The sequence below is a fragment of the Staurois parvus genome, unplaced genomic scaffold, assembly GCF_062004578.1.
Source record: "Staurois parvus isolate SC_StPar_1 unplaced genomic scaffold, SC_StPar_1.0 ptg000299l, whole genome shotgun sequence".
Classification (NCBI taxonomy): Eukaryota; Metazoa; Chordata; class Amphibia; order Anura; family Ranidae; genus Staurois; species Staurois parvus.
In genome coordinates this window covers 14,095,475-14,110,928 of record NW_028318095.1, presented here as the reverse complement: position 1 = coordinate 14,110,928, position 15,454 = coordinate 14,095,475, and the positions used below count along the sequence as shown (strand labels likewise).

Here is a 15,454-nt window from a genome sequence, read left to right as displayed (position 1 = left end):
GTGAAATTTCCAACAGCAAGAAAAACTGACATTCTAACCCTTCTCTACTTTGCCCAAATGTACAAAACAGTGCTGATTGTGCTTCAACTTTAATTAAAGTGATATATGATAGAAATTATATTTAATTAGGGCAGCACAGAGGTGAACACTCCTGACTTGCAGCACCAGGGTCCTTTGTTCAAATCCAAACCAGGACACTGTCTGCATGGAGGTGACATGTTCTCCCTGTGCTTCCGTAGGTGTACTCCATTATCAGGTTTCTCCCAACAATACAAAGAGCTGACAGTGATTAATTGGCTCTTGTCTGAATTGGACTTAGTGTGTGTATCTATGTGTCTAAAAACCCAACTGTGGCCTCCAATGGCAGACTCATGTAACATTCTATAGGGTGGATAATGCGGATCTGGTACTCAGTGCAGGCACGGAGCCACGGGAAGGAGTAAAGGGCTAGAGGTGCACCCAAGATTCGTAATGTAGCAATGGCAGAGGGGAAGGGACATTACTGAACTCAGAAACACCAGAGACAGCTTGACCTGTAGACAACACAATCCTGCCTAACTATAAAACGTCTCACCTAATACTCTGCTGTATATTGTCATTTTATTCAGTCAGTAAGACCAATCTCATACCTTTCCACAACACATTTTAGTGACAGCAGCACCAGAACCAAAACAAACACACTACAATACGGGACACAGACATATGAGTGCTACAAAGATATAAATAAATACCAGGAAATATAATACTAAGAATAATACTTTACTAATAGATCTTAAATGTAAACTAACAGCGTCTCCTAATTGCTACCTTGTTGCTCTGTTACATACACTATTGAAAGTGTTTTATTGTATCTGTTCAGCAAGTGCAACAAAAAAGTATCTATTCATCCAGCCAGAAATCTTGTGAGCTGATAACTTCCAGTACTATCTGCCTCTGGACTGTTATAAATTAGCATGGCTACCTGCTATCTCTGTGGACTACAAAACACCGCCCCCTGTTATGGAAGGAGGTGTTATGTAGTTCTAACAGTTTAATGTAGTCTTAAAGTGGAACTTTACTTAATAAAAGTCTGAGAACAGGCAGTTCATTAATGGAAAAGTAACACTCTATAGGGTTGATTTACTAAAACTGGAGAGAGTAAAATATGGTAGCCAATCAGCTTTAAACTTCAGTTTGTTCAGTTAAACTTTCACTTAAAAAAAACTGGAAGCTGATTGGTTTCAATGCAGACCTGCACCAGATTTTGCACCACTCTCCAGTTTTATGGTTTTGTTTTTTTTTAAATCATACTTACCAAGGTGAATGCAGCATCTGTTACCCACTGGCTGTAAGGGTGAGGACTGAGCGATCAGACATCGCTGATCACTCAGTTCTCCCTGCGGCGACTGTCAGTCTCTGGCTCTCTGCTCTGCCCCCCCCCCCCCAGTGCTCACTGGAGCGCCTGGCTGTGGAGGAAGCAGGAGGGGCTAGCTCAGGCTCTCAGCAGCTCTCAGAGAGGCTGAACCAGGTGCCAGTCCAAATATCTGGGTGAATCCTAACTTTAAAGTCGGGATCCTTCCCCAGACTGGACTGGCTGAGGGACTTTAGCCCGCTGTCGTCTGAAAACGGTCACAGGAGTTAACAAATTCTTACCTAGTTGTTAGTCATGAACACTGAGCTGTGCGTGCTGCATGAGCAGGAGTAACATAATCTCAGCCCAGCCAATCAAAATTCCTGAAGATCAGAACCCAGTAGAAGACTGACCAAAGATGTCAAAGGCTGGTGAGGGGGCTCCTAGACAGTGCATTGCTGGACTGCAGACAAGTATACTTTCACTTTAACACACTCCCTGACCGAGGGTGACAACGCTGCTCAGTACAGTTGTCAACCTTAGACAGGAAGGGGTTTATTTACTAATGCTGGTTCATTCAGTATCTTGTGCACCAGTGCATGGTAGCCAATCAGCTTCTAACCTCAGCTTGTTCAATCAAGCTTTAGCAATAAAACCTGGAAGCCGATTGGTTTCTATGCAGAAGTGCACAAGATTCTGAGTGAACCAGCTTTAGTAAATAAAGTGTGTTAATGTCAGCATTACCAGGATAAAATAAAGGGAAAAGTGTGAAATAGGAAAACGAATGCAACCGCCACATCTAAGGACTGGTAAGCTGAAATTCTATCAATTTGTGTTCTTGGATTTAGATACCCTTTACAGCTTCCCTGACCATTCTACACTTTTGTATTTATAGAGAGCCAGTTCACACTAATGCGGTACGGGAAAAGCGTGTTTCCTGCACTGCATTCAAACATGCTGGCCTTGCAATCTGAAGATGCCAATGTAAACGGCACCCCAAACACAGAGTGTTCCTGGGAACCCAATTGCATTACACAGCAGTGCCATGCGTTTTAGTGCGACACGTTTTAAAAAGAGGTGCATGCATTGCTTTTAATGTTCCGGTGTGATTTGCAGCCCATTCAAATGAGCGGGCTGCACACTTACACTGCATGGGAACACACGGGACTGAACATGTGATCTTGGTGCCTTAAAACAGCTGAAACTGTGAAACAAGAATATATGATGTACACTATAGTACAAACCCCAATAACAGATCAGCAGCATCACTAATTGTGACACTAACCACAATAATGGGGAGATTTACTAAAACCGTCACACTCAGAATCTGGGGCAGCTGTGAATGCAGCCAGCCAATCAGCTTCTAACTTCAGCTTGTTCCACTAAGCTTTGACAATAAAACCTGGAAGCTGATTGGTTTCTTTGCAGAGCTGCACCAGATTTTGCACTCTCCAGTTTTAGTAAATCAACCCCAGACTGTGTTCCAGGGAAATTGGGGATCCCTTGTTTTACTACAGTATTTTGGTAATACGTTGCAGGCTAGAAAGGCTTACAACTCTGTAAATAGGAGATCAGATGTGAGTAATAAAAGGAATTCACCAACGGAGTATACTGTCAGCCTATAGTGAAACCCGGGAGCTTACCAGGAAAACCAGGTAGCTCTTGGACAAACCAAGAGGTCCATGGAACAGTTCTGGCAAGTTCAGTTTTAGTAAATAACCCCCTAAACCTAGGAAACGTAGTACTAGTTCCTGTGTCACCTCCTCCCATGCCCATCTCCAGGACTTCTCCCGAGCTTCTCCCATCCTATGGAAATCCCTACCCCAATCTGTCCAACTATCTCCTAATCTATCCACCTTTAGACAATCCCTGATAACTTTTCTCTTTAAGGAAGCCTATCCTGCTTCTTTAACTAGTAAACTGCCTTATTTCCTCCATCAGCTCATCCCCAGCTATTACCTTTTTGTATCACTCAACCCTTCCTCTTAGATTGTAAGCTCCCAGGATCAGGGCCCTCTGTTTCCTTTTGTACCTAATTGTATTGTAACTGTAATGTCTACCTTCATTTTGTAAAGCGCTACTAGAAGCCGCACCACAAGTCCTGATTATTATAACAGACAGAGCGGCCATAATGAGGGCAGCTTGTGGAATAAGAATACAAACTGTGCTATAATAATATACAGTAATATAATAGTAGTAATACAATCATAATAATCATTTGTATTTATGGGCTACTAAACAGCTGGATCCAGTAGTCATATTACAACAGTAGTAACCAAATAATAATACTGTAACTGCAGCAGATACAGGTAGTAGTCCTATGCAGGCCATACATGGGTCAAATTCCAAACGATTTTTCATCCGAAAATCAAAAACGTCCCTTGCTCGGTAATCCGATGGTGCCATCAATGATTTCGAAAATCGGCTGACCAAGTCATAAAGTTCACCCCATATAACAGGTGAAACTTCTGTTCCTTCCAGGTCACGGCTCATGCCCATATTCTTTTCGGAAAAACGATCGCACGATTTTTACCATCATTGAGTTGAAAATCGATCGTTTTTCACGAATTTTCCAACATGCCTGATCACCGAAAAGGGGAGGAACCACGAAAATCGGCCGGTGCCATTGCCCCACTAACAGAGCAAAAATCAGCCAATTATTCTTAGGTCCGATTTTCTGACGAAAAATTGGTCGAATTTTGACCCATGTATGGCCGGCAATAGTCTTGGTAATATATGTAATAATAATGAGATCAGTAGTAGTAATAATAATAATGACCGGTCCATATGAGATAATAAACACATGGATCCAATAGTCATGACACAACAGTAGTGATTAAAGTAATAATACTGTAACTGCAGCAAACACAGGTAGTAGTCATAATCTTGGTATTAGCAGTAATAATAATGAGATCAGTAGTAGTAATAATAATAATGACCGGTCCATATGAGATAATAAACACATGGATCCAACAGTCATGACACAACAGTAGTAACCAAAGTAATAATACTGTAACTGCAGCAGACGCAGGGACACAGGTAGTAGTCATAGTCTTTGTACCAAGTAGTAATAATAATAATAATGACTGGTCCATCAGAGATAATAAACAGCTGGATCCAACAGTCACAGTCCAGCAATAGTATAATAATACTGTAATAAGTAGCTCAGTCAGTGTTCCTGGTAGTGAGGGTAGGTTGGGTGTTAGTGATGCGAAGGGTAGTAGTGATATCAGTGTAGGAGGTATCACAGTGTGGTGATGTCAGTGTGAGAAGTAGGGGGGGGGGGCAGTGATTGGTGGAGCTGATGAGTGGTTGCCATGGTGATGATTATTAATATTAGTAGTATTATGAATATTAGCAGTACCTGGGTTGTTCCTCCCTCTGCTCCTCCTGGGAGGAAGTCCTGGAGAAACGTCTAGAGAGGCCCCTGGCCCTGTCCTGCTCCTCCTGGGGGCCCGTGGCTCCTCCATTGCTGTCCAGGGGACCCCTGGCTCCTCCATTGCTGTCCTGAGAGCCACTGGCTCCTCCATTGCTGTCCTGAGAGCCACTGGCTCCTCCATTGCTGTCCTGAGGGGCCCTCCTCTGGATGTGTCTGGAGGGGCTCCTCTCCTGCTCTTCCTGGGAGCCCCTGTCCTGGGATTGGCTCCTAAAGAAAAGTCTGGACAGGCTCCTGTCGCTCCTCTCCGGCTCCTCAGCGGGCCCCTCCTCCTCCTTGTCCTGGGAAGGGCTCCTGAAGAAGAGCCGGGAGAAGCTCTTGGCCACCCCATCCTGCCAGGAGCCCGGTCTCCTGCGGGTGCTCATCTCCGAGAGTGGCCGCTCCGGGGGCGGTGGGAAGTTGGTAAAGTTTGGGAGGTGTGTGTGTGTCAGTCGGGCAGAGCGGCGGGAGTCTCCATAGAGTGACAGGAGAAGGGACGAGTGACCCGGAGCGGAGCGCAGCGCCTTCTACTCATCACACTGCTGGCCCCTTCTCTCCCTGCAGCCCGCTCCTTGGCCCCGCCTCTGTGGGCGGGAGGAGGAGGGGGAGGAGGTCGTGCTCTTCGGCGGTCTGACCTCCGGACACACGATGGCCCCGCCTCCGAAGGCGGGGGGAGGTGTGGCTGGCCGTGTGTCTCTCCGGATACACGATGGCCCCGCCCCTGAAGGAGGCAGAAGGTGTGGCCGACCGTGTCCCGCTGCGGTCTAATCAGCGTACACACGATGGCCCCGCCCCTGAAGGAGGCAGAAGGTGTGGCCGATCGTGTCCCTCTGCTGTCTAATCTGTGGACACACGATGGCCCCGCCCCTGAAGGCGAGCGGAGGTGTGGCCGGCCGTGTCCCTCTCCGGACACGCTGTGAGCGCACAGGACTGCGATAAATGTGTGGTCACGGACGTCCGTCAGCTATTCTATGAAGTTCTTGTCTGTCGTACTTGTATATCATTGTATGCCCCCTCCCAGGGTGTACTGTCCTGTATATATTGTTACTGTGCTTCATTGTGCTTTCCGGTCATCTGTCATCTCCTGTTGTCACCATACTGGCCCTACATCGATTTGTTGTGTAACTTCCACTTGCTGTATAATCAGTGTATAGAGAGCGCTTCATCAGGCTCACCATCTCCTCCTGTGTGTACTATGGAGGGACCCACACCTATTGATTTCTGTTTCTAGTGGATGGTGTGGAGAGGAGTGCACACAGGACAGCCCTGTCCTGTTCATGTAATCACAGGAGAGGTGATCTGGGGATCCTAAAAAGGAACTAGAGACAAAATTTACTTTTTTCATTTTGGATAGAGTTAGGGACAGTTATAACCCCTGCCTGGTGTTTCTCTTTTGCCACCTGTGTCCCTTTGGGGAGATTTCCCTTCACTTCCACTCCCATAGCCAAAACAGGAAGTGAGAGTAAATCCCTTCAAAGTAAAGGAATCCCTGGTTGTCACCAGAACTAGTGTCCCCACTGGAAGATTTCCCCTCCATTCCTGTTCTGGGGACAACCCAAAATGTGGCATTTTCTTTTGCGTTCAGTGATAACCATAAACAGGACAAATAGGGTGAATCTCCCTAATGGGGGCAACAGCCAGCAACAAATCTGATGGGTGTTCTAATCCATGTCCACTCTCACCAAAACTAAACAAAGAAAAAGTTTTGCCTTTAGTTACCGTTTAAATAAACTTTATGTTTCCCACATCAGGTTCTGTAATTAAATCTGAACTCCAGTAACAGCGGAACTCCCCCCATGCAGGAGGTACTCCAAGTCATCTATGTCTAGGGGAGCTTGGTAAAGCAGTTTTTCTTACAGGGGCGGACTGACCATTTGGAGGGCCTGGGGTCAGTAGGGGGCCCCATGAGATGCCCCTGGTACCTTTTTCATAGGCTTTTTTGAGTTTGGGCAAGGACACAGGGGCCCCATGATCCAGTATTGCCCAGGGGCCCCATGAGTTGTCAGTCTGTTTTCTTACCTGATCCTCCATTCCCCCAGGCTCCTTTCCACACCAGTTCCTGCATCCTCTTCTCACCTGTACTCTGGCAGTCTAAAGCCTGGTACACACTAGCAGTTTTTTTTTTTGTTCAACCCAGCAGACTGAACGAAAAAAACTGCAGAGCTCAGGAGTAGTTGCTGTACTAACTATCCATTAGTACAACAATCTCCCCCGCTGAGCTGTTGTGTTCTGATGGGGACAGCCCACCAGAACACACCGGTCAGCACTCTCAGCCATTGGATCGGATGCTGATCAACAGACCTTTTTCAGTCTATTTCCTTCAACAGAAGCCGGTTGTGAGACCGACCATCGTACACACGAGCTGAATGTCGGATGGCTTTTATTGAACTGGCCGATGCCGTCCGTGTGTATTAGGCTTAAGGCAAGCCATGGATGATGAGACCCTTCCTTGAACACTATGAGTGATTGGTACCGATCACTCACTGTTCATTCATAACTGAAGCATTGTAAACTGTGTTTTTTTGGTGGGAATGGGGGGGTCCTGTTAGGTTGGCTGTATGGATCGCTGTGGTTTGGGGGGCCCTGTCAGGTTGGCTATAAGGAACCCTGTGGTTTTTAACAGCAGCCCTGGCTGCAGCCACAGCACAGGGCTCTGCATTGCATGGCATACCGTATGCCTAGAATGCAGAGCATCACTGCACATGCATGAATTATGTCATCGGCTATTGCCAATGTGAATATCTCCTAAACGGTACAGGTTTAGGAGGTATTCATTGTATCTACAGATAAGCCTGATTGTAATCTTACCTGTAGGTACAAGTTTAAATACAGACTTTACTACCAGTTTAAGGTTCTCTGACATCATCAAGACCGATGCAGAGTCCATAGCCCTCCATTGGATATGACACTAAGGTATAGTCCTCTGCCAGTGCATAGGGAGCACCATATGCTGGGGATCCAGTTAGTAAAAGTGCTTTTCCCATCCCCTAGACATAAACAAGCAGTTATCTCTCACTGCACGGGAGCACTTTCATTTTTCCTGGAGTTGGGCTTTAAATGTACTTACTGATCTTCCCCCTGGATGGTCAGCATTCTATATAAAATCATGTAGGTCATTGCATAAATGCCAGCTGTCCTGTATTTGCTGGGACAGTCACACATCTCTGTTCTGCTTTCACAGGTTGTGTCCTGAGATCACAGCATCACTTTTATTGGAGTTAAAGCAGAGTTCCAGATGAATAAAAAAAAATAAAAGTCAGCAGCTCCAAAAACTGTAGTTGCTGACTTTTAAAATACAGATACTTACCTGACCCTCGGTCCAGCAATGTCCTCACCACTGCTGCCTTCACAGTTTCACCGACCGTCTTCTCTCCCCAGTGCCGGCATCTTCAGTGTGGGTACCCAGCTGTGACAGTTTGCGGCTTCACAGTCGGGTGCCCGCTGCCCCTGTGCGAGTAGCACTGCACTTTGTGAATGGTCCCACAGTCTTCTGGGACCTGTCACGTGTCCCAGAAGACTACGGGGGTAGGACAATTTCCATTTCCGATCGCCTAAGGCACCCCCCCCTCCGCTTCCCAAAGGTGCTAATCCTTATTGGGGAATGGGGATAAAGGCTTAAAGCGGAGCCTCTCTATTTGGGTGGAGCTCCGATTTAAGCTCACTGCAAGGACCGGACGAATTTTGACCCATCTATAATCTAATGATCACCTTCTCTCAGACTGGCTTGTTGGAAAACTTTCCTTCGATCAGCACTGCAGCCAACCGGATCAGTGTGTTCTGACAGCGTAGAAGTCCCTAATGTCATAATACAATAGTAAGTGGGGAGGATGCCTCCAAACCGGCCGAATTTTGATCCATCTATGGGCAGGCTGGTTGTACTGAAGTTGATCTACCAATTGATTTCAGTACAAGCAGCCTGTTGTTTTTTTTTTGTGCAATCACTGCCAAAGGCTATAGCTGTCAGCAGTGATCATTCTGATGGCGAGGAAACCTGACTGTGTTGATGGGGAATCAAGCAATTTTCTTTCCTTCAATCTGTGTTTGAAAAGAAGAAAATTGCATAATCTATGGCTTGCTTTAGTGAGAGATCTATCTAGCAGTGCCCTGGATAGCACCTTAGTCCCAACAGGGGTCCTAGTCCTTTCCCACTCTATCCAGTACTAAGTACATCATTCTGCCTGGACTGACACAACAAAGAATACACACTTGTTGAAGTCTCGTTTGTTAAGATGTAGAAATGATTCTGTACTTCCTTCCTCTTGGCTTGTAGTTTTAAGTCATCTATTTCAGCATGCCAACTTGTTGCTAAATGACTAATTTATAATATGAGATGAGAGACTTTATAAGAAACCTAATGGGATGGATGGATGGATACACTGACAAATGGATTATGGATGGATGGATGATAATAAATGGATTGATGTGAAAATGTTGAAAGTATTCTTAGTTTCCTTTCTCTTGGCTTGTAGCTTTAAAGTGGTTGTAAAGGCTCATTTATACTGTCATGCATCATTCTATGCATGAAGGTAAAAAAACCTCCTGTATGCAGCATCCCCCCCAGCCCCCCCCAATACTTAACTGAACCCCATTGTAATCCAGTGACGTGCACAAGAGCATTGGCTCTCCGGGTATTCTCCCACCTCATTGGCTGAGACAGCAGCAGGAGCCATTGTTGCTGTCAATCACAGCCAGTGAGCCAATGGGGGGGGGGGGGGGTTGAGCCGTGGTTCTGTTTGTGAATGGATATGCAGAGCAGTGGCTCAGGAGTAGGCCTGCTTGGGTGCCCCCAAAACAAGCTGCTTGCTCTGGGGGAACCCAGCAGTAGGGAGGGGCCAGAAGCTCTGGCTGGAGACCTGAGAAGAAGCAAAAACGCTGCACAGAGCAGGTAAGTATAATGCACTCCAGGTTAGTCAGATAGTTTGTTTTATTTTTCTAGGCAGAGGCTGAGAAGCAGCCTGGAATGAGTCAGCCTGTGAGCGAGCCAGGAGTTCATGTCAGGACATGCTAGGGAGGTTCTGAAGGTCAAAGCTTCTGTAACCCTCCTACCTCTCCAGAAACCTGAGAGCTTTCTGGAGGAGAGATGGAGGAGGGAAGAATGCTTGGATCTGAATACTTGAGGTACCTTGGCCAATCCCCTGGTAGGACCATGGCAACCTTAAGTATCGCAGAGCCTGGGTGGAAGGGAGTAGTGTCGAGTGGAAAATGGAGTGAGAGGCTGGAGTGTGGAGCCTGGGAGGGGGCCCAGGGAAGGGGCCTACCTACAGGTAGGTGCTAGAGAAGAGGATCCCCACTGTACCATCCTCTCCAAGGGAGGATATCTTGAGCAGCAGGGAAGGAGCCAGCCCAGCGAAACCCCCGAAGGCAGCCACCAACCCATTAAGGTGAGGACAGTGTGATTACTCTTACACCCTTGGGCTGGATAAGGGGAGAGGGCAGTCAGGTGGAAAACCCAACTAGCTTCTCATCCAGGGCTTCTGTGCTAAATTGGCAGTTTCTGGGCCCCCTTGCCCAGGGAATACCCTCAGGCAGCTGAGTGAAGAGGAGGATTCATCTGGGGCCTGAGCAGAGAGCTGGAATGATCTTAAAGGAGAGACTACATCATAGTTAAGCAGTTTGCCCTCAAGTTTGCAGTTTCCTTGAGCATCCCATTCACCCTTCAACCCCATCCAAGTTTTAAACCCCTTAATAAAATCACAGAACCAAGCTAAAGGACTGTTTACTGACTCTGAGCGTAATGTGTGGAAGAAAATTTGTGTTGCCTGGCTGTGCAGAGCTTTAGGGGGACCCAAAACTCAGTGACTCCTAAGGGGGTAGTGCTACATAAGTATGACATGTTTGGGTTTTTGTAAACTGCCTTTAATATCACTTTTATTGCTAAATGACTAATTCATATTATAAGAAGAATGAATTTAGAAGAAGAAACCTAATGGGATGGATAGACATTGGAAAGATAATGAAAGGGCAGCACAGTGGCTTAATGGTTAGCACTTCCTCCTGGCAGTACTAGGGTAGTTGGTTTGAATACCAACCATGGCACCACCTGCCTGGAGTTTGTATGTTCTCCCTGTGCCTGCGTAGGTTTCCTCCGGGTACTCCAGTTTCCTCCCACATTCCAAAGACATGCTGGTAGGTTAATTGGTTCCTGTCTAAATTGTCCCTAGTATGTGTATGTATGAATGTGAGTTAGGGACCTTAGATTGTACGCCCCTTGAGGGTTAGGGACTGATGTGAATGTACAATATATACAGTATATATGTGTAAAGCGCTGCATAAATTGACAGCACTATATAAGTATTTGTAATAAATAGATGATGGATGAATGAATGTATGATAACAGATGGTGGATGGATAGATGATTGATGGATGCATAATGATGGCAGATGGATGGAAGGGTGGATGGATGGACATACGGTAAAAGCCCATGTTTAATACATTTAAACCTAGAGATGGAAATAAAGCTATGCAAGTGTCAGATACTGTTTAGTCTGGCCACATGTTCAGTTTATCCCCATAATGACCATACAGCATATTTCCATACCCAGTTTGTGGTGTCATTTATCACTATGCTGCTTTTTTCAAACATAATAAAGTATGAATTGTGTGTGTGGGAGCAGAGTTAGGTGTACATATCTGTAGGACCACACATGTACATGTACACATGGAAAGGTGTACCCATGTACGCAGGTTTATGATGACAAGAATTGTTTATCTGATTGTCATCATGATTTCAGGAACAAGGATGGGTCATAGTGAAAGTGCTGGGAGCCCATCCCAGAGCCATGACAATGGTCACTTCACAAAGAGATGAAATATCAACTTGCCTTTTATAAACTCTGCTTCCCTCTGTTCTTGTTATCAAGAGGCAGAAAGAGACAATGTGCTACACTATGGCCATGCACTTTGTAACTGCCCCCCAAAAAGGAAAAAAGGAACTTGAGATTTCCTAGCTAGAATCAATCAAGTCACAATGGCTCAATACATACCTGGTCATGAAGGAGGTAAAGGATAAGCAAAGGCAAAGTTTTCTTTTTATAGTTTTGGACAGAATGGAGAGGGATTAGAACCCATGTCTCTTAGATTGTAAGCTCTCAGGATCAGGTCCTCCTAACCCTCTTGTATTGAACTGTATTGTTGCTGTATTGTCTCCCTTTATATTGTAAAGTGCTGAGCAAACTGTTGGCGATATATAAATCCTGTATAATAATAGTAATAATGTCAGGTTTTTATTGCTGACTGTGTCCTCGTTAGGGAGATTCATCCTATCAGATAGATGATTCATCTATACCGCCATTTGTAAACGCTATAACTTTCACGTAAACCATTTAATTTACACGCATTGGAATACATGTTGGCATAAATTTATGACGAAATTTAGATTTAAATTTTTTTTTACTGGACATGTTTACTAACAAAAACTCAAAAATACTGTTTTTTTCTCAAAATTCTCGGTCTTTTTTTTATAGCGCAAAAAATAAAAAAATAAAAAATAAAAACCGCACAGGCAATCAAATATCACCAAAAGAAAGCTTAAAAAGGGATGTAAATTTAATATGGGTGCAGCATTGCACAACCATGCAATTGTCAGTTAAAATAATGCAGCGCCATGACTAAAAAAATTACCTGGTCAGGAAGGGGGGGGTAAATCCTCAGGAGGGCAAGGGGTTAATGTCCGCAACTATTAACATCCGTTTTTTTAATGGAAGAAAACCCTGTTTTTCTTCGGTAAAAAAAACGTAATGGATGAAAAAGCGGATGTAAACAGATTTTTTTGAAAAAAAATGACTGAACTAATGAAAAAAACAGAACGCATATGTGAAAGGACCCTTACCTTAGTTAGAATTTGACTGGGACTACACTTTAAATAGAATACTAAATCAATTTTTAAATAACTGTAAAATCCTGATATACTCGGACACAATCCCCAACCTAAATAAATTACAAATACGTGTAAAAATAGCCCATATTAAAATTGCATTAAAACACTGTAAAAATCATTTTATTCATTTCTAAAATTCCTGCTTGACTTCTTCTGTGCAGCAAAGGGTATGATAAGAAATACACTGTTACCATTCCTTCCTCATGGGGATGTGCAGCTGAGTAACCAGGCGTTGAGCACACAGTCCCAATACAGGTGTATGAGTATTTCATGTGCCCGTATAACATCTTGTCCAGGGGCAGACTGACAACTCATGGGACCCCCGGGCAATAGGGGATCATGGGGCCCCTGTGTCTTTGCCCAAACTCAAAAAAGCCTATGAAAAAGGTACCAGGGGCATCTCATGGGGCCCCCTACTGACCCCGAGCCCTCGGGCAGTGCCCGAGTTTCCAAATGGTCAGTCCACCCCTGATCTTGTCCACTTTTAGTAAATTACACCGGCGTTTTTCCTGACTTTTTTCAGGTGTCCTTTAAATTCATGGACAATCTCAAGGCCCCCCATTATAAAATGTAAAAAAACAAAACTAAATGTTTTACATAACCCAGCAAGATCCACACACGTAGGACACCCAACGTGGAGGTGATTTTTAAAAAGAAATACACACAGCAATTGCACATTGATACTGACTAGTATTCCAGCACTTCTCTTCTCCCTCTATCATTCGGTTAATATGACCCTACTGCTGACGGAGAGGGGCAGGGGAGGGCAAACAAGGATGTTCTCAAGTGCCTTTAGTCCTTCTTATCGACCAATGACTAGACATGTGCAGAGCAAAAAAATTTGTTTCGTTTCGGATCGGTTACTTATTTTGTTTATTTGCACTTGAAATTGAAAATTCTTTCATTTCGTTTAATTGTTTGTGACCAGATTAGAATTTTTCCAGTGAATTTCAAGTATTGGAATCGAATTTGAATTAAAAATATCGAATCATTTCGAATTCATTGTGAAGAATAGCTGGTTCTATTCTATTCGAAATTTCAGAAGGCAGTTATATTTTTTCTCATTTATTCTATTCTAATCTAGTCTATATTTTTCTATTGTTATGTTATTTTATGTTCTATTTTTTTCTATTCTATTCCTTTATTTTATGTTCTGTTTTACTCTATTTCTTTCTATTGTATTCTTTTCAAAAGTCGAATTTAGGAAGATGGCTATAATCTTTCTATTCTATTCTATTCCATAATTATTCTATTCTTTTATTTTCTATTTTATTCTATTCCATTAAATTTTTTTATGTTATGTTCCATTCTTTTATATTTTCTTTTATTCTATTCTTTTCATTTCAAAATTCGAATTTCGGAAGATGGCTATATTCTAATGCAGGCCATACATGGTTTGAATTTTGAATGGGTTGTCGATCAGGAATCAAACATTTTGTGTGTTTTGCAATCTATTGGTACCACGATTGATTTTGAAATTCAACCAACCAAGCCTTCAAGTTCACTTTATGTTATGGAAAAGAAATTTTGTGGCCGGGAATCTTCTTTTCTTTCCAGGTCACAGCTCATGCACAATTTTTTTTCGATTATATTTCTTTCTCCCATAATGGATTGGAAATGCAATCGTTATTCCAAAAATTTCCAACATGTCTGATCAAACAAATTCGATGGTAAAAATTGGCCCCACTAATGGTCGAAATTTGAACAATACTTCAAAATTACGATTTTTGACAGAAAAATAATCCAGAATTCGACCAATGTATGGCCAGCCTAATACACATAGTCTTTGAAGGAAATCAGCAATAGGTTTATATTTTGAAATTGTTTTCAAATTCGATTTAGTTTTTAAATTCGATTAAAATTTCAGACGAAAAATCGTTCCTTTATTTTGGATTCATTTAAATTTCTTACTATTGTTATTTGGAAATCCAGATATATCCATATTCTCCGATTAATGAAAATTCGGTCTGAAATGCGATTCGGAATGAAATTAATGACTTCATCTATTGTTGGGAAGCTAGCAGCTGGGCCACACGTTACCCAAGGTTGTAATGGTGCATAATAAAAAACCTGTGGTATTATGTTACCAAAAAAAAAAAACGCAGCCTTGATCCATCTGCTGGGTTGTTAACAATTTGAGGAATGCAGAAGTCACCGTGGCTGAAAGCGACTGAATGACAACATCCCTAATGCATCACCTGAAATTGGTGGCTTGGCGAGTGGCCTTAGTTGATGAACAATGTGTGTTTTTTCCCCTAATAGTAACAACGCATTAAAGTATGCACATATTTTTGACCCTTGGTTGGAACTGTAGCTGTATCATGGTTGTGTACTCTAGATACGGCTAAACTTCACTGCAGAAAGGGTGAGTCTTCTAAGGGAGTGTCTATGAGTGTCAGTGCTACAGATCTACAGTATCTCTAAAGTTATTATAAGTGCTGTAACACGTCTAACTGGTTATATGTAGCCTGAAGGAACCTTTAAAAGAGCCTGTGTAGTGACTCTACAAAATGTTTCTGAACACTCTACTACTAGCGACACTAAACAAAATCCTTATTATCCAAAAATAATCCACACACATCCTCTAACTAATGGCCCTGGAGTCTATTTTTCACGGAGTCATTTGTTACTGTTTTTCTGCCTCCTTGGAACGTCCTCTGTGCTCTTCCAAACCTCCCATTTCCCCCCAAATTTCTGTTTGTTTGAGCAGTACATGTTACAGGGATGTTGAATTTGTATCGCCCGTCACCAGGGACATGTAGTCCCAGGCGTCGGACAGGTAGCTTTTTTCAACCCAAGCAGCAGGGTGTCAGGTGGAAGCGCTGGCGCCTGA

General features: G+C 43.6%; 1 protein-coding gene across 1 annotated transcript in view; it reads right to left on the bottom strand.

Moving 5' to 3' along the window:
• Positions 1–5,306, bottom strand: part of CRYBG3 (crystallin beta-gamma domain containing 3) — a 201,444-nt gene extending 196,138 nt beyond the window's left edge. Inside the window, exon 1 of the mRNA XM_089682944.1 lies at positions 4,695–5,306. Within this exon, the coding sequence (XP_089539070.1) occupies positions 4,695–5,131 (437 nt within the window). The 5' untranslated portion in view covers positions 5,132–5,306. The remainder of the gene's footprint in view (positions 1–4,694) is intronic.
• Between the last annotated feature and the right edge of the window lie 10,148 nt (positions 5,307–15,454).